Source organism: Eptatretus burgeri, chromosome 1 (genome assembly GCF_056783735.1).
Source record: "Eptatretus burgeri isolate ZD-2024b chromosome 1, Ebu_testis_v1, whole genome shotgun sequence".
Taxonomy (NCBI): Eukaryota; Metazoa; Chordata; class Myxini; order Myxiniformes; family Myxinidae; genus Eptatretus; species Eptatretus burgeri.
The window spans coordinates 69641913-69663531 of record NC_140961.1 but is presented as its reverse complement, the minus strand read 5'-3'; the positions used below and the strand labels follow the sequence as shown (position 1 = coordinate 69663531).

Genomic DNA, 21619 nt, shown 5'->3' with positions numbered 1-21619 from the left:
TAGAGATTACAGGATGTAAGGGGTAATTTTGGAGTGTCTGACACGGGAGAAGGATATGGGGGTGTTACTAGATATGGGAGGTAAGCAGGCAGCACAGGGCCAGGCAGCTATAGGTAAAGCAAATCGGGTTTTAGGCTGTATTCGGATGGGGATCATTTATAAATCAAAGGAGGTGGTGTTCACATTGTACATGAATTTAGTGAGGGCCACATCGAGAATATTGTGTTCAGTTTTGGTCACCATAGTTCGGGAGTGACATAGATGCCAGAGAGAAGGTCAAGCGTAGGACGACTGGATTGATTCCAGGCCGAGCTAGACTCAGCTATGACGAGCGGCTGAAGGAGAAAGGGCTTTATACACTTGAATGGAGGCGGTTACGAGGAGATATGATAGAGATGTTTAACATAACGACAGGTGTAGATAAAGCAAGTACAGAAGAATTATTCAACAGAGTAGACATTGATAGGATCTGGGGCCATAGCCTGAGAGTAAAGAACAGGAGAGTTAAGACGGTAGTAAGGCAGGGGACTTTTACTTAGAGAGTAGTTAATGCATAGAATGATCTCCCTGGAAAGGTGGTGGCAGCAGAAATAGTAGATAAGACAAGTCTGAAGATGGCGATGGTTCACGAGCAATGTACACGGTTCGCCTTTTTTATTTTTTGACTTTGGAGGGGACGCCACGGGCAAACTGGCGGGAATCGGGAAAAATGTAAATGATGAAAGTTGCAGTACTCGAAAAGCACTACTTGCATACCAACTTTCATTCGAAACAGTTGAAAACCCTAGGAGCTCGATGCCCAATTTATAGATTTTTTTTGACATTTTCTAAGTTCGTGACCTTGTGACCTTGGGACGAAAATGAAAAATCGAGCTCCGTGGGGCTATGCAGGTGCCGTTGGGCTAACCAAATACCGAAACCCCTGCCAGATTCAACAAACCCCCTCGGAGAAGATGTAACTTGAAACCGGCTACTCCCTAAAAACACGTGTTTTTTGGGCGCAGTACACCCATTCTCAGAAAACAACTAGATCATGATGTAAACCTCCCACCCAAATTTTATCAGGATCAGATCAAAACCCACGGAGCTATGCTCGGGACAGACGGACACACACCCATAACGAATATAGTGGTCACTTACTGACTCGTGAACCAATTAAATTAGAATTAGATCGGTACCTGGAAGTTATGGATATACAGGGGGATGGGGATGTTGGCAGGATTTTTGATCGCTTCAACATTGATGCAAGTGTACGAGGTGTTGTTGGTGGGGGTCTCGTCAAGGGTTGTTGTGTGGTTGATGATGTGTTTTTATCTTGCCAAAACGAAGTTTTTCCAAATGTTATCAGCTTGTATGTTTTTTTTTGTTTTGTTTATTTGTTTGTCTGTAATCACGTATAAAAAAAATTCTGCAGAGCACAGTTATCATTGGAAACTTTTGTAACTTCGTATATCAGAGGCCTATAGAGGTCCCTTTCAGCGCACAAAATTTTGAAGGTCAAGGTCACTTTGTCGCAAATCAGGGGAGTCGACGAAACCCTTATTTTTTTTAGTAATTTTGATCGGATCGTCTTCAAACTTCATGGGAATATAGTTCATGTTCTGGCGCTCAGCTGATTAATTTTTGGTGGCGATTGGCCTTGACCTTCATGGTTAGCACCTCAGGTCAAACATATTTGACCCCAAGGTCAAATTTTCAAGTTTTAGGAACCATATCGTGTAGTACCTCAAATTGAACACCTCGATGAGTGCTTTCTAGATATGTCAAGCTTGAGACATTATGACGTCATTTGGTGACGTTATGAGGCAAACTCATATTTTTCATGGTTACTCTGTAGAACGATTCTCATCGGAATCTCTCGTCGGCAGATATTCCTCAAGGAGTCGATCCTGGTGGATAGCAGCTCTGTTCACCTCAGTGTGACCTTAAAGAAATCACACGTGGTCACCTTTTGGCAAGATACGGGTCACCCTGCGGGTGACATTGCTTTATTTTATTTTTTTTGACCCAATAACCATCTTCGCCAATGCTCCCTCCCCTGGAAACAAACATTTTGCAATTTCTTATTACCTCCGCCACCCAAGGTGAAGGAGGTTATGTTTACACCCCTTTCTGTTTGTTTGTCTGTTTGTTTATGTACAGGATATCTCAAAAACTTGTGAACGGATCCAGATGAAATTTTGTGGACAGGTTATAACCTGTTTTGTGGAAAGGTTATAACGTCTGACAAGGACGAAATGGTTATATTTTGGTGAAGATCCGGATCTGGATCCGACTACTGCAATTTTTAAAGTGATTCTTCACCATTGTTGAGATAAGGCTCAAAATGATATATAGTACGATATCTCAAAAAGTTGGGGACAGATTCGGATGAAACTTGATGGACAGGTTGAGTGTGTGGTGAGGACGAATTGATTCGATTTTGGTGAAGATACGAGAATTATTTAATATATAAAGTGATTCTTCACCATTGAGAGATAGGACCAAAAAACGATTTCGTACTGTATCGCATGATATTTCAAAAACTTATCGGGCCTGATATATTCTCGTGGATCAGACATTGTGTGGCGGAGGTATGCGCTCGACCGAGTGCCCTTCTAGTTTAGATCTGGTGTTGATAAATTGGTGTGGTGTTGATGTGGTGCAGGCATGATGTGCTGAATGAATGGCCTCTACCTGTGTCAAATTTCCTTGTGATTCCTGTGAAAGGTTGTAGATGGATTTGGTTGAAACTTGGTAGACAGGTTGGGTGTGTGACAAGGATGAATTGATTCAATTTTGTGGGAGAACCAGATTCAGATCTGGATACTAGAATTTTTAAAGTGATTCTTCACCATTGATAGATAGGGCCAAAAACAATATATTGTTGTGGGGCCGGGTGTCAGTAGTGAGCACGACTGCTAGAGGGAGCAGTAGAGTCGGCTCCACCGAACACACCAGAATTTAGGTTGTGACCCTCGGATAAGACCGAAGGTATGGGTCCCTTACAGGACCATGAATCGCCAATAATTCGACCACGTGGGGTAGGGCTAATTGCCCACGCAGTCTAACTACCCAGGAACCAAACAGTTGGCAGGCCTCGAGCGGAACGAGCCGTTACTGTGCTCGAACCATGTGTAACCCGAGCGGATGGTTACCGAGGCCTGTCGTTCCAAATGTACAACTACGGCAACGGCCTTCCTTATCCCAAATACCCATCGTGCCAAACCAATGGCAGAAATGACAAAGAACGAGCTGGTACATTCAACAAGAGGGGAATTTATTTCCAACAATAATTGGGGAGGGAACACAGAGCAGAGTTATCACGAATAAAGGAAGGTATCAAATGTACAAGCAAAAGCACTTAACGATCCTACTTAAAGATGGGGCCCACGGACACGCACACGCACACACAGATACCCAGAAAGAGATGGACCTCGACGTCTTTATTATTCCTTTAGCTCGGAGGAAAGTCGAGCTGAGGGGAGAGAACGTGCTGGCTACCTGGCCGCGTTCGTGCGGCTCTGTCCGTTCCTTCCCGGAGCACCAGTAGCCAAAGGACGGACTAGGGCAGCCGAATCCAGAGGAGGCGAGACAAGGTGATCTCCCGTGATGAGATGGTCGACCGCTATCGCCACGATCCTCCAGAACGCACTCTTGTCGACGACCACTCACTGGCTTTGGATGCCAGGTTGGAAATGTCTGAATTGAGATGTCCTTTCCCACAAGAAGTGTCTCGCACACGATGACAGGCTGCTTTGCAAACGCCACGATCTCCGTCTCTACGCGGGTCCCGACAACCACACTCTTCCTCTTTTGGAGGAAGGGGCTTCTTCTCCTGGCCACTCGCCTCCTGATTGGTCGGACCCATCGCGCGATTCCCTGGCCGTCTCCCATTGGACAGGCCCACGGTCGGCGGGGCAACTCCCACCCTTCTGGGTGGAGTCCCGATCGGAGGTGTTTGTAGCTCTGCCTACCTCCTCACCTCCGACCACGTGCGTAATGGCGATGGTGTTGAGTGGGGGACGGGCGGTTGAGACGCCCGCTCCTTGCCGATTGGCCAAAGAGGGACGCCATGCCCATGTTAAAGTCCGCCACGCACGCGCTTGCTCGCCGGCGAGCAAAGAGCGCGGACAATGCCAAAAGCACAGAGTTGTTGGGGGTCGTTGGTTGAGACGTAAAATCCTAACTATAACATAACTGCACAGCGCACGTACACTTAATTCCCATTAGACAAGAGACGGGACCCGAACTAGAAACACATACTTACCGATATAACTGATCTATAAGGACTCTGGCTGTTGTGTGCTCATGGCTGCCAGATTCGTCACAATATAACATGATATTTCAAAAATGTATCGTTCCTAATATGTTCTTGTAGATCTGGCATTACGTAGTGGAGGGTATGCACCCTACCGAGTGCCCTTCTAGTTTAAATCGTGCTTTTGATTCTGGTTCACAGTCACCTTGTGCTACGAGGTGCACCAAAATGGTGATACATTGCAAAAAGAGTGGAATGCTTGTTATCCCCACTCTTTTTAATTATTATTATTCTATTTTTTTTAAGGGGCGGGGGCAGGGGGATATTTTAATTGGATCTGTCTGTCACGCTATCTCCTCCTGAATGGTTGTGCAGAAATTTACCAAACTTAGTTATAATCACCACATGGCAAGAAGGTACAAGAGCAGTGTCATTTTTGGCCCTGCCCCCTGGGACACTTGGGTGGGGTCAAAAGGTCAGATGCCAACAAATGCAATAACAGGCACATTTTGAAACCTTTTTTTTTTTAAACGAAACTGTTTATGCAATCCATATTGGGGATTTGCTCCCTGGTTCATGTCCCAGGGGATGGTCACTGGATCAAAACATGTTTTTTTTTTATCTCAAAATTTGCTGTTGGATCATTTCTTGGTGGAACTTTTTTCCATCTTTCAACTTTGCTTTCGGTGCGAAGTGTGGGGATTTGCAATGGCATGCCATTGACTTTGCTCGAGCTATCCCCACAGTTTTTGAAATAAAAAAATTGGGGGGGGGATACTTTAATTGGCTCTGTCTGTTTGTTGTCTGTCACACAGGTCTACGAAACGATTGTGCAAAAATTCATCCAACTTGGTAGTTGTGATGACCACACAGCATGAAAGGGAATATCGATATTCAGACAAAATGCCAGCGCCCAGTGATACAGCGCCTAAGCTAACTCCATTCAAGCGATGTTTGTTTCATGCATCTTTTTCTCAAAGAGCACGCAGATGAAAATAATATATAAAAAAAATCGATTGCACATTTTTAACCTCCGCCATCAAAGATGGACGGAGGTTACTGTTTTCACCCCTGTCTGTTTGTTGGATTCGCTATATATGCTAGATATCCCTTATTGTCAGGTTTTCTGTGTGTGTCTGTCTGTCTGTCTGTCTGTCTGTCTGTCTGTCTGTCTGCAACGCGAGGCTCCACGGCACGAACCAGCAAACCAATTTCGATGAAACTTTGCCAACAGGTGCCATATGGTCTGGGAAGGTGCGCGTTTGAATTTCGTTGCCTAGCAACCACCCGTTGCTGTTCAGCGGCCGAAAAACCGTGTACAGTATTTTTCAATACTTGTCCTTCAGTTTTGAATGTAGAGAAACGAGACTTCGGAATTAATATAAACACTTCGACATGTTTAGAAAATTTCACTCGAGCCGATTTTTGATTGAGGTTTTATTTTTCAAATGGTAGTCCTTCAAAAATCGGGTGTCTATATTTACCGTCATTTAAGGTGTGTATACAGTGTTTGTAAGGAACTACACCGTCGTTCCACCTTCGATCTCTCCTCGATCCAAACGTTATTGACCAAAGTGAAAAGGATCCAAAATAAATGGAATCACCGGCATTTCTGTCTTTGTGGATTTCTAATAATATGTTTATTTATTTACCGAAAACGATTCCAGGACCCACACACCACCTTCAATAATTTATTTATTTACTGAAAACTATTCCACGATCCACACACCACCTCCAATTATTTATTTATTTACTGAAAACAATTCCACGATCCACACACCACCTTCAATTATTTATTTATTTACTGAAAACGATTCCACGACCCACACACCACTTCCAATTATTTATTATTTAAAGTGGGCGTGGCTTATGAAAAATATTGTGTGGCTCAGGAGGTGGTCAAACAGGAGCATTGAGAGAAGTTTATCGGGTTTTCCGTGTGTGTGTGTGTGTGTGTGTGTGTGTGTGTGTGTGTGTGTGTGTGTGTGTGTGTGTGTGTGTGTGTGTGTGTGCCTGCAATGCGAGGCTCCACAGCACAAACCAGCAAACTGATTATTTTTCAAATGGTAGTCCTTTAAAAATAGGGTGTCTATTTACCGTCATTTTTTATGAGGAGCGCCAGTTGGCAAAATACGCAATAGGAAAAATCTTGCCAGGCAGAGGAACAATTGTATGTGAACCAATACGTCTTGGCAATGAATCTTCGTCGGTGGATCGGTCAGAATGAAAAGCATCGTATCCAGCGCTTCGATCCTAGCGAATCCCTCGTCGCCTACCGGCTTGTTTGTTTGTTTGTTTATGAACAGTATTACGGATTTCGACGAAACTTGGTGGGGGGATTAGGTATGGTCCAAGGATCATGCCATTAGATTTTGGACTTGGTGCAAAGTACAATATGGCCACCATAGCGGCCATTTTGGAAAAGTATTTGAATTTTTGTTTTTGCATTTCTACATGTTTTAAGTGATTTCCAACCAAAAAGAAATAAATTTGTTTGAGAAAAAAAACCCAAAATTTTGCAACTTTTTTTCAAAAAAATTTCGATTTTATTTGAATTTTTTTTTTTTTGCATTTCTACATGTTTTAAGTAATTTCCAAACCCCCCCCCAAAAAAAAATTTGTTGGAGAAAAAAACAAACAAAATTTTGCAACTTTTTTTTTCAAAAAAATTTCGATTTTTTTTATTTTTTATTTTTTTGCATTTCTACATGCGCGTCGATCTAGTTTAGTTTATTCAATCGTGGTTCAGTAGAGTCTGATCCGTTTTGACCTACAATGAATAGGATATCAGGTTCACTTAAGTGACCCAGCAGTATTGGCGGCGGAGGTTTTGCACTCTACCGAGTGCTCCCCCTCTAGTTATTTTATTTTTTCCTCCTGTTCCTACATTTTCATCCCAGGCTCCCGAGCATAACTGGACAGACGACTTACCCGTTTGCCAACTGTCAGGTGTTGGCATGGTGGCGAATGCCTTGTATGAGCCGGATGGAAGTTGCCCCGAAGAGCGGCCCTGTGAAGACTGTGCCCTCCGGTTTAGGTTTGGCCCCAGACCTCTCCTTTATCACTTGTCCTTGTTGGAGTTTGTTTGTTTATTTATGATTGCTATATACAAGCTGAAGCATTCATAGGCACAGCACTGCTCTGCATTTTCTGATTTACATGCTTTCACTGCTAAAACAGCTCTTTAACACTTTTCATGACAAAAGGGATTAATTCCTCTCCTGCTTTCAAAGGATGTCGTTGCTTTATTTGTTTTTAATAGTATTTCGCTTTTTCTATATCGCTCTGTTTTAAACTTTAAACTGCTCTTGCAAGATTCAGTTGAGGGCTTTGAAAATGTTTCCAAAGGACTGAAATGAGGCTGTGCTAACATAATAACATGTTGTAGAGGTGCATAGATTTTCATAACGGTAAACGAACAATGTTTGTTCAATGTTCTGAACGAACAATGTTCATTCGGAAAACAAATTTAGGTTTTCCTTTTTGTTGTGCAGATATTCAACTGTAGCGGATCATGTACATTTTCTGGCCTCATTTTCCATACATCCCCTCCTGTTTTGCATGCACACCATTTTGGATGAGGCTAATCTTTTCTGTATTAATGGTGGTATTATTGCAGTTTCTATAAAATGATTTCCAGCTCGATCTCAGGTTCTCCACACTTTGAAATGTATATGTACGTTGACAAAGAAGGTTGTGTCTGACTATGTGTTCATGATTGAGTTGAGGAAGTGAAGTGACTTGAAGGAGCAAAGCAAGTTATTGTTTTTGTCCTGGGACTTGGAGAGAGAGTAAAGAGTGAGTGTCAGATGGGGTGTCCATCCATCCATTGGGACCACACTCTCGACAGAGCGTCGGTGCTGCCGAAGCAGTCTCCTATGGTGTCCCTCATGAAATTGTCCCGCATTATTAGATTACTAGCAAATACAACCTGTCAGTTTGCTGATGGGAATATTGGGGAGGGGTGGAGAGAGAGGAGGGAGGGGTGAAGAGAGAGCATTTTGGTGAAGATCTGGATCCAATAATTTTTAAAGTGGTTTTTCACCATTGAGATGTAGGGCTAATCTAATATATAGCACGATGTCTCAAAACTTTGTGGACAAATTCGGATGAAATTTGGTGGACAGGTTGGGTGTGTGACAAGGACAAATTGATTTGATTTTGGTGAAGATCCGGATGCTAGAATTTAAAAACTTTTAAAGTGATTTTTTTCACCATTGAGAGATTGGGACAAAATGATATATAGCATGCTATTTTAAAAAAGTTGTGGATGGATTATGACAATACTTGTTGGATGAGTTGGGTAGGTTAGGTGACGAGAACAAGCCGATTAGCTTTTGGTTCAGGTTTGGATCCAGATCCAGATCCGTTTTTCCTGTTCCTTAGGAGTGAAGAATGCTACCTTTATGGCGTCTTCAATGGTTTTGGAGGCAATCGCGTCTCTAATTTTGTGTCACAACGGTTGCCTGCTGAGCTTCTCCTCGGACAGCTTGCACCTGGAGATAAAGATTCAAAAGTGAAGACTGCCCTGCTCCAGGTGCCTGCCCATCCTTATTTTTAAGCCGTTTACTTAATTTTTATTTTGAAAAAAAAAAAACATCCTTCTGCAAGTTTATTTCATCATCATCCGACACTGATTGGCTCTATTCTAAATGGCTTAGTGTTGAATATAATTCTTGTAATCCACACTTGTAACTGTTATAACTCCCATAATTTGAAGGCCAACAATGACCTTTTCTGGAGCTATTGTTAGACAATGATGATACAGTAAACCCTCCAATATAATGCGTTTCCACCAATCGCAGGCAACTTATTGTGTTCAGATTCCGTTATCGTGGGATTTCATTGCGAACAATTGCAGTTTTTTGAGCTGACATGGGTTTGTGTCCCGTATGTGAACGATTACCTCCCGTTACGAGCCTTGTGAAGCGATGGACAACATTAGTTGTACCTAAAGGGAGAGAGTTTTTATGAGGTTGGGTGAAAATATCTAGTTTTTACATCGGTTGGCTCGAGGGGTAAAAATGCGCATCTGTACAAGCTTCCATTACGGGGTCAATGATTGCAAGTAGATCCTTCCCCATTGTACTGTTTCTCATTCATAAACCTTCATTTTCCTTCAAACCTCATTCCCAAATGTTCATTTTCAAACTCTGTATTCGAACCTTATTCCCAAAAACGCTTGATTTCCAACACACAGATTCGAACTTCCATTCTCAAGCACATTCTCATGCGCAGCTCATGAAAGAAATCGAGGTGAAGGGATTTATTACAGAACAGGTTTTTAACAATGTCGAGACGGGATTATTCTGGAAGACAATGTCATCTCGTACCTTGGTCCCCAAGCAGTGAAGATCGTGGTTCAAGGAAAGGTGATCTAAGGATCCTGTTACCCTTCTCTGTTGTGGGTTGTGGCAATGCTGCAGGCACCTTCATTGTAAAGCTTATGCTGCTTTTCCGTTCGCTGCATCACCTTCCCTGCTCACCCTTCCCCTGCTCCACTCCACCCTCCCCACTCTCGCAGCATCATCCCGAGCGAAATCTTGTGTTTTCTATTTATGGCAGAGTACAGTATGAGTACTTAATATGTTTGCCATCACCCATCTCACTATGTTGTAATAAATTTAAAAGGTCAAACTCTTGTATTTTTGTTTAATTTACACCATATTTATTGTAGTTACATATTTATTTCAATGTTAACATGCTTTATGTATGTATTTACATGTTTATTTATGGCTGCTTCTGACCTTTCTCGAAGTCGAGGAACTGAACCCCCACTTTCCAATTGTTCCTCGATTTCCACGATCGCGGTTTCAACTATTGTGGCATTTTCCAGGAACCAAACACCTGTAATATTGGAGGGTTTCCTGTATTTGATTGAGAGCTGGACATAAACTTGGAATTGTTCGATTCCTTTGTGACATTCCTTTGTTGGATTAATTCAATGGAGGAAATTTGTTTGCTAATTGAAAGTGTATTTCCGATTTAAAGCACCTCATCACTTTTTCAAATACCTGCAGGCATTTGATGTGGTCGAAAGAAGTTTTTTTGAATCGATTGATGATGCGTTAGCTGAGAAGGCTGACTTGCAGTCGAGACTGCCGGAGGTGAGTCAATCGTATCGGTGATTATTTGTGACTCGTGACATAAAGTGGATGCATATTATTTGTGTACTTTGTTGTCTTGTTTGATTTGATATGTAGAAAAGGTATTAAGGAAGTGAATATGTATTTCAGAACAAACTGAAGTACCTGGCATTGCTCGGGGAAAGTCAATGAAATACTCTTATAATTAAATCTGAGTTGCTGACAACAAATCACGACAGCCGCAACATACGATCTTCACAATAAGTATTACTGGATAGCTTCCGGGGAAAACCCAGGCAGTGTATAAGCAACGTATTCATTCGAGGCCTGAACACCGAGGTGTTATCATAAACCTGTGTAAAGCAATCTTTTTAATAACAGGTGCACGTGTAAACTCAACAATAATAATTACATTTGTGTTGATGACAACAAATCATTACAACCTCAACATATGATTTTCACAATACATGTTACTCAATCGCTCCTGGGAAAAAGATGCTGGCAATGTATAGGCACAAAACCCCATTGAGGCCTGAAGGCCAATTATTTGGTTTTATCTTCGGTCAATTTTTATTTATTTATCCAAACGTAGCTCTCGACCTTCCTCTGGATGAAAGAGATCATGCAGTTTGGTCGCACTGGTTCCTGCACAGTCCAAATGCATAAATAAACAAACAGACAAACTTTCTTCTTTATATATTAGATATTCTCTTAATTTTCCTTTATTGCATCCTTCATGTAATGTCTTTAATTGCATCTCTGACTTAAAATATTTAAATATTCCAGTTCACAATGCATGTTCGTGGTCAATCAGTCATCCCTTTTTTCCAACTTCAGAGCCAATTCACCCCACCTCCTTACATCTACCTCCTCCTAACCCCTCACCTGTTATACCCCCTCCTTACCACTCCCATCTTGCCCCTCATCCTACCCCCGCTCTTAGCACCTCTTCTTTTTCTATATTATTTTTGGTCACAAGCCTTCCTGGGAGTTCCATGAGTTGAATCCACTATCGTTGGTTAAATCTGTGTGAATCCATTTTCAGGTTATAGTACGACAACAGAGAAATAAAGAAACGGACAAAGAGATAGACACGGCTCCTTTTATAATATAGATTTTTTTATTTGTGCACGTGAGAGGAATTTTTTTTAGGTCACGTGCCTCTTTCCCCTCCGTGAAGCTCCATGTCACATCAGTCCCCCACCCCCCACGTATGGAGAACACAATGCAGATGGGAAGAGTGAAATTCTACCATTTTTGCTACGTAATAAATAGATGGTATAATATTTTGATTGATAAGGTTTTAGAAAAACATAAATAAAAATTAACTTTCACCCTTTAAAAAGACCATAAAAAATAAAAAAATGACCGTTTTTACAGCCATTTTTCCCTGCTGTGCAGGGGTTTGGCTTTTTCTTGAGGCAATGTTTTATGGCCGGATGCCCTTCCTGACGCCAACCCTGGTCGTCTCTTACGACACACAGGGATATGGTACACCTATTCTAACCGGGGCATACACCGGGACCAGTACACTGGCACTCATTTCGCCGACCTCAGAAGGATGACAGGCTGAGTCAACCCCCTGGTGTTAATTCAGCAGCCAACGGGGCTTGAACTCAGGACCCTGGGATCCCAAGCCGCCACCCTAACCACGAAGCCAACACCAGGCTTCTTTATAAAAATAAAAAAATAAAAAAAAACCATGCTAAAAATTATTTAAACATCAGCTGCTTTTTTTGTTAGTATCCTTTTCTCATCTGTGTTGCAAATAGAGCGACCTACGTTGTGATGCTTTAAAAGGCGGAGTATAATCGGAAATGTTGTTTGATCGGACGATATATTACTGTTGTATGAATATAATGGAAATGTTTAAAATTGTATTGAATATAGCAAGCGTTTACTGAATCGAATCGAGATGGGAAACGGGATTGAATGAGACTCACCATTATTATAATTATAAGTGACGAAGGTTGAAGAGATTTTGTTTTCATGTAAATGAGTATGGTTTAGATTCGTTGAGATTGGGAAGCAACGTTGTGGATAAAATATCTTCATGGAGAGAGGGATACGTGGTTGTGTTTGCTTCCTGAGAGTGGTTTCATTGAAATCCACGAATCTGTTTTCAAGTTAACAAAAGGATTCCCGGGAGATCCTGCCCTCCGTGTGTGGATAACCCGTGTGGCAAGTTGGCGTTTGCAGTTTTGACGTGTGTGCCCACGTACCCATGCACACAAACTTACCTTTATTTTTATTTAATTTTTTTGCATCACAAACATTCCCTGAATCCACCATCGTTGGATTCATTGAAATCCGTTCTCAAGTTATAACACGACAAACAGACAGACACTGCTCCTTTGATAATATAGAGTCACACGGCTTCACGTACGGATGGGGTCTTGGGGGGGGGGGAAGGGGGGTCTTTAAAGGTGGAGGTGGTTGATGAAAACACCTCATGTTTGCACATGCCTGCCAAGCGTGAGTAATAGCTGTGGAAAAGTGGGAGTGGCGAGGGGGGTGGGGGGGAAGAGATGCAGACTTCTCATCTTTTTATTACAAAAGTATAAAATACATACAGTCGTGGCCAAAAAATTGGCACCCTTGCATTTTTTTTTTTTTTCAAATAACTCAATTTTCTCAAAAAATAAGTTTAAATTGATGAAAGTATTTGGTCTCCACAATTCTTTATTTCCCTGTTAATATTACAGAACCTTTCTTTTTGATTCAGAAATTAATGTCCTTTTAAATCAGAAAATAAAAAGAAATGGCACTGACAAAATTATTCACACCCGAGACTTAATATTTGATATCACAGCCTTTGGGCAAAATAACTGCAGTCAAGCGCTTCCTACAGCCATGAATGAGGTTCCTACACCTCTCTACTGGCAGTTTGCCCCACTCTTCTTGTGCTAACTGCTCCAGTTCTCCCAGTTTTGAAACGTGCTTCATTTTGTTTTCTGCAAACACAGATATGATGGACTTCACCAAAAAGCTCTAATTTGGTCTCATCTGTCCACAGGACATTCTCCCTGAAGGATTTTGGCTTGTTCAGGTGTGTTTTGGCAAACTCCAGTTGGGCCTTCTTTTGTCTCTCAGCAGTGGGGTCCTCCTGGGACTCCTACCATAGAACCCCCTTTCATTGAGTTGGTGATCGATGGTGCGAGCTGAAATTGTCATACCTTGTGTCTGAAGGTCAGCTTGAATCTGTGTGGCAGTTGATCAAGATGTTTTCTCCACCATTCGAACAATCCTTCGCTGCAATATTTAATCAAATTTTCTCTTGCGGCCACGTCCAGGGAGGTTAGATACAGTGCTATGGGCCTTACACTTCCTGATAACATTGCATACGGTGGACACTGGAACATCAAGGTCTCTGGAGATGGACTTGTGGCCTTGAGATTGTCCATGCTTGGCTACAATCTTGTGTCTGACCTCCTCAGACAATTCTCTGGTTTCTTTTTTTTTTTTTCTTCATGCTCATTGCGGTACACACAGTGACACAAAACAGCAGAATGACTCCTTTTCTCGATTCAAACCGGTTGAGAGTGATTTTTATATTGTAGGCACCTGCAATTCACCACAGGTGAGTTCAATTCCAAAGTAAAGGCACATCACCTGCTTGAAATCTAATTCTTTCTCACAAATTCAAAAAGGAGCCAATAATATTGTCCAGGCCATTTTAGGACTTCTGTGTGGAATAAGCGAAGATTTAGTAATTATGTTTGTTCAGCTTTTTTGTTTTGTTCCACTGCAAACCACTTTGAGTCTGTTGTTGAGTCTGGCATTTCACTCAGGCTGACTTGCAGGGTCTTCAAGCGGCCATCAAACTTCTAGACTGGTCTCCCATCGCTACTTTCTCCACCATCAACTCGGCCTGGGAATTCTTTCAAAGAAACTTGCTCTCCTCATGCACAGATTTATCCCCTCTCATCTTCAGTTGTCCTAACCTTCCTCCCGCCCATGGTTCACTGAAGCTTGTGGTGAGGCAGTTGTCCTGAAACAACTTGCCTTTGCTTCATGGAAAGCAAATCCAACTGAGGGTAATCTCAGTTCCTTCCATAAAGCTCAGAACAAGTGTGTGTGTCTACCCTCAGGAGAGCCAGAAAACAACATCTTTCTAATCTCAAGTCTGAACTCTCAAACCTCTCTCCCTCCTCCAAATCCTGGTGGCATCTAATCAAATCTGTTTCTGGTGTATGTTCCCCCTCCATCCCCTCCCTTACCTCAAATGGCCGTACTGCTGATACCGCATGTGAAAAGGCTGAATGCCTAAACTCGGTGTTTGCATCGAAGTCTTGTGTCCTAAACCCATCGCTTTCTGTACCCACCTTACCCAGTCGCACCCAGCTGTCCCTGTACTCTGTGACAAGGTGGAGAGCTTGCTGTCAAACCTAGACTCAGATTCTGCAACTGGTCCAAAAGGCATCAACTCACATGTCTTAAAAACCCGCTACTCTGCTCTTTCTCACCCTCTGTTTTATTCACCCTCTCATTTTCTCAAGGTCATCTGTCGTCTGCCTGGAAATTAGCAAACACTACCGCTCTGCATAAAAATGGTGAAAAAACAGATCCCTGCAATGACAGAACAATCGGCCTTCTCCCAATCATCAGCAAGGTTATGGAATCCATCATCGCTTTCGACATTAAATCCTTCCTCTTCTCCAATGGCTTGATTTCTGATCATCAATTTGGTTTCAGACCAGGTTACTCTACCCTGAATATGCTGCTTCTGCTCTCCCAACAATGGATGGAGGTACTCAATGGCAGACATGAAATCAGAGCCATATCCCGAGACATATCGCGTGCTTTTGACACGGTCTGGCACCCTGCCCTGCTCACCAAACTCTCTTCCTATGGTATTCCAAAGCCATCTCCACTTATGGCTCGCAGACTTCCTGTCCTGTCGCAGCCAACATGTGGCCCGAAATGGAGTTCTCTCATCCCTTCTTCCTGTCCAGGCTGGAGTTCCTCAAAGCAGCGTTCTGGGCCTTGTTCTTTTTCTGGTTTTCATCAATGATCTCTCCGACTCTCTGGAAAATCCTCTATTTCTCTTTGCTGATGATTCCACCCTCTGTCATACCATCTGTCATCCCTCACACCGGTAATCCGAAGCTTCTTCGCTCTCTGTAGATCTGGATAAAATTACAAACTGGTCCAACATGTGGAACATGTCTTTCAATCCAGACAAATCTCACACTCTCACTATGTTTCTCCGAAAATACCGTTTGGACCCCCCCCCCCCCAATATACTTTCTCAACAATCTTCTGGAAAAAGTACTTTCTTTCAAGCCTCTGGGTCTCACTATCTGCCATGATCTTTCCTGGGAAAGCCACATTTCCAACCTCCCCTCCAAAGCCAGTTGCCGACTGGACATCCTCCGTCATGCAAAGTCCTTCCTTGACACACCTGAGCTCCTGACCACATACAAAGCTTTCGTCCGCAGCCTGATGGAGTACTGCTTTCCCCTCTGGGCTGGTGTTCCTGCCTCTCACCTTTCTCGGCTTCACGCTGTGGAAACCAAGGCATTTCGGATCATTTGTATCTCCCGCGGTGAGGCTGAGTCTTTGGGCCTCTCACTCTCTCACCACAGGCATGTCGGTGGTCTTTTTGTCTTCCACCGTCTCCTCTCTAGTCTCGCCCCCCCCCTGCTCTGACTGCGATATATCCCCACCATATTTCCACAGGGCGCTCAAGGTTCCCCAACACCAACAACCCCCTTCTGGTGAAACTACCAAAATCACGGATCACTGCTCACCTTCACTCTTTCATTCCTCTTTTTTTCCTGCCTTTGGAATAAACTCCCACACTCTCTTCAATCCCATTCTTCCCTCCAGGTCTTCAAAACAGCTGTTCACCACCACCACCTCTTATCTTCCCTTTTCCAAAACCTCGATATTTTCGACCCCCATTAATCCACCCCAAACTCACCTCCTTCAAATTCAAATTCCCTGCCTTTCTTCCCAAAAGTTCCCTGTCGTGTAAGGTCCTGAAAATCCCTGTGGTGTCCATCTTGTATACTCCGTGTTTCCTGCCCCATCCCTCTCCCTTCCACAGATCTAATGTCTCTGTTTCCCACTGTTTTGTCCTTTCCTCCCCCACCCCTGTCTCCTGCCCCCCTTGTTGTGCATTGTGTGTTAGCTCTCATAATACGAGCCTTGACAATGTACACACAAAAAATAGAAACACCAAAGAAATACACACGTGGATACCAAAAGATTTTTTTTTTTCTTTCAAAAAATTTCTGGAAGAAATAGTGCATTATTTGGAAAAAAAGTGCAAGGGTGTCGATACTTTTGGTCACGACTGTATGACTATGTGTATACAAAGCATAAATACAGGTATAAAACTAGAGGAGGAGCACTCAGTAGAGTGCAAAACCTCCGCCGCCAATACTGCTCGGTCACTCAAGTGAACCTGATATCCTATTCATTCAATTTGACGTCAACAGTGCTCACAGAGTTATAGTTTGCAACTTTCCCTTTTACTTTTAACTTTTACATACTCAATTCATTCGTCATAACTAGATTCCTTGAGACAGAAATTGATTTTACGTGGGTATATCCACCTGAAGTTCCAAAATCAGCCGCAATTATAATTTTGGCATGTTTTTTTGTTGGAAATCACTTATAACATGTAGAAATGCAAAAGAAAAAAAAAATCGAAATTTTGTTGAAAAAATGTTGCAAAAATTTTTTTTTTGGGGGGGGGGGGGGTTGGAAATCACTTAAAACATGTAGAAATGCAAAAAAAAAGAATCAAATATTTTTTCAAAATAGCCACCATAGCGGCCCTATTGGATTTTGGACCAAGCCCAAAATCTAATGGCATGATCCTTGGACCATACCTAATCCCCCCACCAAGTTTCGTCGAAATCCGTTGAGGAGTTTTTCCGTAATACTGTTCACAAACAAACAAGCAGTCATAGACTGGTACTTACAAAATCGGCAACTTGACCTCTGACCTTGTCTAATAAAAGCTGTCTCTGGAGAAGGTAGCGACGCAAACCAGAAGTTTCTACGATGATTCTGTACCAAACCATCAAAAATCGAATGTTTTGGATGTTTGACCTCACTGTGACCTTGACCTTTGACCGATTTTGACCAAAATCTAATCAGCGCGAGCCACCACCCTCCTGAATCACGTGGTGTAATTTGACATTGGTAGCTTCTTCCGTTCTCAAGTTGTCATTTTTGGATGTTTGACCTCACTGTGACCTTGACCTTTGACCGATTTTGACCAAAATCTAATCAGCGCTAGCCATCACCCTCCTGAATCACGTGGTGTAATTTGACATTGGAAGCATCTTCCATTCTCGAGTTATCGTGCCTACAAACAAACAAACAAACAAACAAACAGAAACGGAAGTCATCAATATACTTCCAAAATCTTTAGATTTCGTAAGTGACAAACAGAAAGGGGTGAAAACAGTAACCTCCGATCTTCGATGGCGGAGGTTAATAAAACAAATTCAAGAGGTACAGTACAATGAATTGGAACAGAAATCTCAAAGCACAAAAAATATCGAAAACAACAACACAGTTCACACAAGAAAGAGAATACCACAAAAGTATCACTAATTGGTTCTCGCAAACCTTACAGATTCCTTGAAAACACGATGTGTTGTTGAACTCATTAAGATTTTTTTGAGTTCTGAGAAAAACAAAATTCAAGTTTTAATCTTGCTGACACCAGGGCATTAAAAAAACATGACATCACATTGCCCTATAGGCTTCCCATTTAAATTCTGTTTCCTTGATAAATATACTGTGAGTTTCGCTGTGGTGATTAAGAACCTTAATATTGTTATGTTTGTGGGGTAGATGAAGGGATTTCATTCAGAAAGATAGGATCGTATGGAGTTGCTTGACCCGTGGTGGTGTTGGAGACATTTTGATGTAAACCAAGTAGGGAAACCGAGCTTAAGTGTTACTTGTCACCACACAGGGGGTGGTGTGGTGTTAATTAGATTGGGATAAAGGATAATTTTCCCCAGTATGTGATTGCCCCCTGTTAGCTATTCCTACATTTTTTCATTTACAAGCCAGCCATGAAGGAGTCACGTTGTTATAACCACAACCACAACCACCATAACAACCAAGCTGCATGACCAAGCAAGCTAGAAGCCCCGTCTCCAGGGTGACGGTGGGCGAAGTCACGCCCCCGAGACTGATGATTTATGGGTGTGACTTGAGTAGGAGGAGGAAGAGGAGTGCATGAGAACACACATTAGTCAGAGGAGCGAACGCACGAGTGGAGTTTGGTGTGAGGGAGGCGATCAGAGAAACCAGAGCGTGTCTTGGCAAGAGAATGGGGAAACTCTCAGAAACTTATCTTCTGATTGTGTTGTGGCTTTGTGTCTGCCAGACCTGTTCTTGTCAGAGTTTCCTCCAGTTTCCAAGTGCCTTTTTATGGTCTAGGAAACTGTACTCACTGACTCCTTGGCTTCTTTGCAATTTCTCCAAAAGGAAAGACCGACACTTTTAAGGGTTATAATGGTCTGTCTGTCTTCCTTTGTTAATTGTCTTTTTTTGCCATTATGATAGCAATATACTACTTCCTGCAGTTCAATATTAACCAAATAATGCTTCAGAGGGTGCAGCAACACAGTCTGTTCCAACACTGCTTTTATACAGACAGAGGGTTTGTAATGAATCAACAAAAGTTGGGACACCTGTTGGAATTGTTTGCATCAACTTTCAAGGCTTAATTTACTTTCATTGCTGCAGAACAGCTGCAGTTGCTAACCCATTACTTGTTGCCTGAAAAGGGCCTTCTTTAACAACTCTGAAATTTATATTATTTTTCATTTTTTGGTAACCTAAACTTTTTTTTTAAACCTCTGGCAGTTTACCGCTTAGCTTTGTACTAATTTTAGGTTAATCACTGGACTTGAACTGCTTAAATTTCAGTAAAAACTGAAAAATGGGGGTGTTCTAAAACTTTCGACCAGTAGAGTAATTAGAACTGCCACTTTATAACTGCTGGAAGTGATGACTGGGTACCAAGACGTCCCGCTTTGATCAGACACCCTGACCGACCCTTGTTGTTTTTTTTTTAATTATTATTCATTATTCAATTGAATTTAGAATGGGATTCAAATCAAATGAAGACCAAATCGGTGCAGTCCTGCAATTGGAGTAATCAGAAGGAACCCAAACAAGCAAAAACAAAGATGAAGTCATCAGGAGGAACCTGGATAGGACTCACATTTCAGCTGCTATTCCTCTACCTTCAAACCCATCCAGGCACAGCCAAGTGAGCCTTATTCAAAAATAAATATATTAAAAAGAACCCAGATCAAAAAATTAAATAATTCTGGCTGCCAGACCATGCGTCCGATTAAGTTGAAATTTAAAACATGTGGAAGGTGCTCTTGGAACTGATCTAATTTAAAACATGTATTCCCAACATCATCTAATTTAAAACATGTATTCCCCATCACTACTCGATCATAAATGTGAAGTTTCACGTCAACTGATTAAGCGGTTCCAGAGAAAACATGATTTAATATTTTTCTTCAATCCAATATGGTTTCCAAACCATGTGACCTATCAATTTATTTACCTATTTTTCAACAAACTTGTACACCCATGGCTTGGGAAATTTTTTTGTGAAGTTTCACTTCAATCTGTCCAGCTGCCTCAAGAAGAAGATTTTTTTTTTATAAGTTTTTGGGTAAATCCAATATGGCTGCCAAACCATGACATCATATGTGTGAACCTTTTGTTCCTCGTAGATAGGCCATCAGCCCATCATACTTGTGAACTTTTGCCTCAATGCGTTCATCCACTTCAAGGAAGAAAAATTTTGAAGGTTAATTTTTTTAGCTCGCCTGTTCGAAGAACAGAGAGCTATAGCGATACCCCCGGCGTGAGCGTCAGCGTCAGTGTGAGCGTGAAAATGTTAAAGTTTTTGGTGCAAGTTATTTTTTCCTTTCTAATGTTTTTATCTACCACACCATTTTTTTATACACTAGATATATATATATATATATATATATATATATATATATATATATATATATATATATATATATCGGGCGTATTGTGCGATACCGGTCGTCCGTCCGTCTGTCTGTCTGTCCGTTCGTCCGTTCCTGTCCGCACTCTAACTCCCAAAGTTTTCAACTTTCACGTTTCATATTTGGTACATAGGTACAGACTGTGGAGACGGTGTGTCGCGACATACAAAGTGGTTGCCATGGCAACCAGGATGCTGTTTTCCATGTAGTAGCACAATTCTGTATAGACCTTCTTGTTCGGGCGTATATTGTGCTTACTTGCGCTCTTGTTTCTGATTACAAAATACAAATACATTTATTGCTTTAAAATTATTTGGATCAGACTTTACTGCAATGCTTTATAAAAAATATTAATTATTAGACGAGTCTTTTAAAAACGATAAATGTATAATGAGCATTGTGTGGCTTTGACACCAACTCTGGTTTATTTTATACAATATGGCTGCCGAATCCCGTGACGATGACGTCATCATTTTTTTTTCGGTGGACCATTTTATCCTTGGATGACCCTCAAGTTTTCATACTGATCAGATGTCGCGTTCTACATATGCAATTATGATGTCATAACGAAGACACTTATGATGTCATCAAAAAATCACACTCATTCCCCATGAGGAGTACTTGCCATGTGCCAAGTTTCAATTTTTTCCTTGGTGCAGTTTCATCGATAGAGGTCCAATTTTTTCCCGTTATTCCAACATGGCTGCCACACCACGTGACCTATGGCATCATAATTATCATTAAAACATTCCACATGAGTCGTCACACCTATGGTGAAAATTTTTTCTCAATCTGACAAACGGTTGCGGAGTATTACACAAAAGTTCTGTCCAGACACAGACGAACGGACCCAAACGCACCCAAAAGCAATACCCTCTCCTTCGGCGAGGGTAATTAAACTTTGAGTATGCAATCAACATTGGGGAGTGCATGAAATATGTAACGGTTTTTTGGAGTTGACCCCTGGTTCATGACCCAAGGGTTGGGGATTTAAAGTCACAGGCGTAAAAACAGGTTTTCTTTTCACCCAAAAATTGATATTGGGTTATTCCTGGTGGAACTTTTTACCATCTTTAAACTGTCTTAGGTAAGAAGGGTGGGGATTTGCGTTGGCATGCCATCGACTTCGCTCTCGTTTCAATGTATTATTTTTGTTTTAACTCTTTCTGGAGGTTATATTTGTGGAAACCTTTTCATATGTAGTCATGATAAACTGACAGAGTAATTAAATGTGAGATGGACTAATCAGGAACACAAGTCTCGAACCTCCACAG

At 41.9% G+C, this 21619-nt stretch overlaps 1 protein-coding gene across 6 annotated transcripts in view; it reads left to right on the top strand.

Annotated features, from left to right (window-relative positions):
- The window catches only part of TAB1 (TGF-beta activated kinase 1 (MAP3K7) binding protein 1), an 82462-nt gene that overhangs the window by 13610 nt on the left and 47233 nt on the right, over positions 1 to 21619 (top strand). For all 6 annotated transcript variants that reach the window (XM_085887127.1, XM_085887125.1, XM_085887122.1 and 3 more), the window contains 3 exons: positions 7141 to 7277; positions 8627 to 8777; positions 10261 to 10347. In XM_085887127.1, coding sequence (XP_085743253.1) covers positions 7198 to 7277; positions 8627 to 8777; positions 10261 to 10347 — 318 coding nt within the window. In that variant the 5' untranslated portion in view covers positions 7141 to 7197. The remainder of the gene's footprint in view (positions 1 to 7140; positions 7278 to 8626; positions 8778 to 10260; positions 10348 to 21619) is intronic.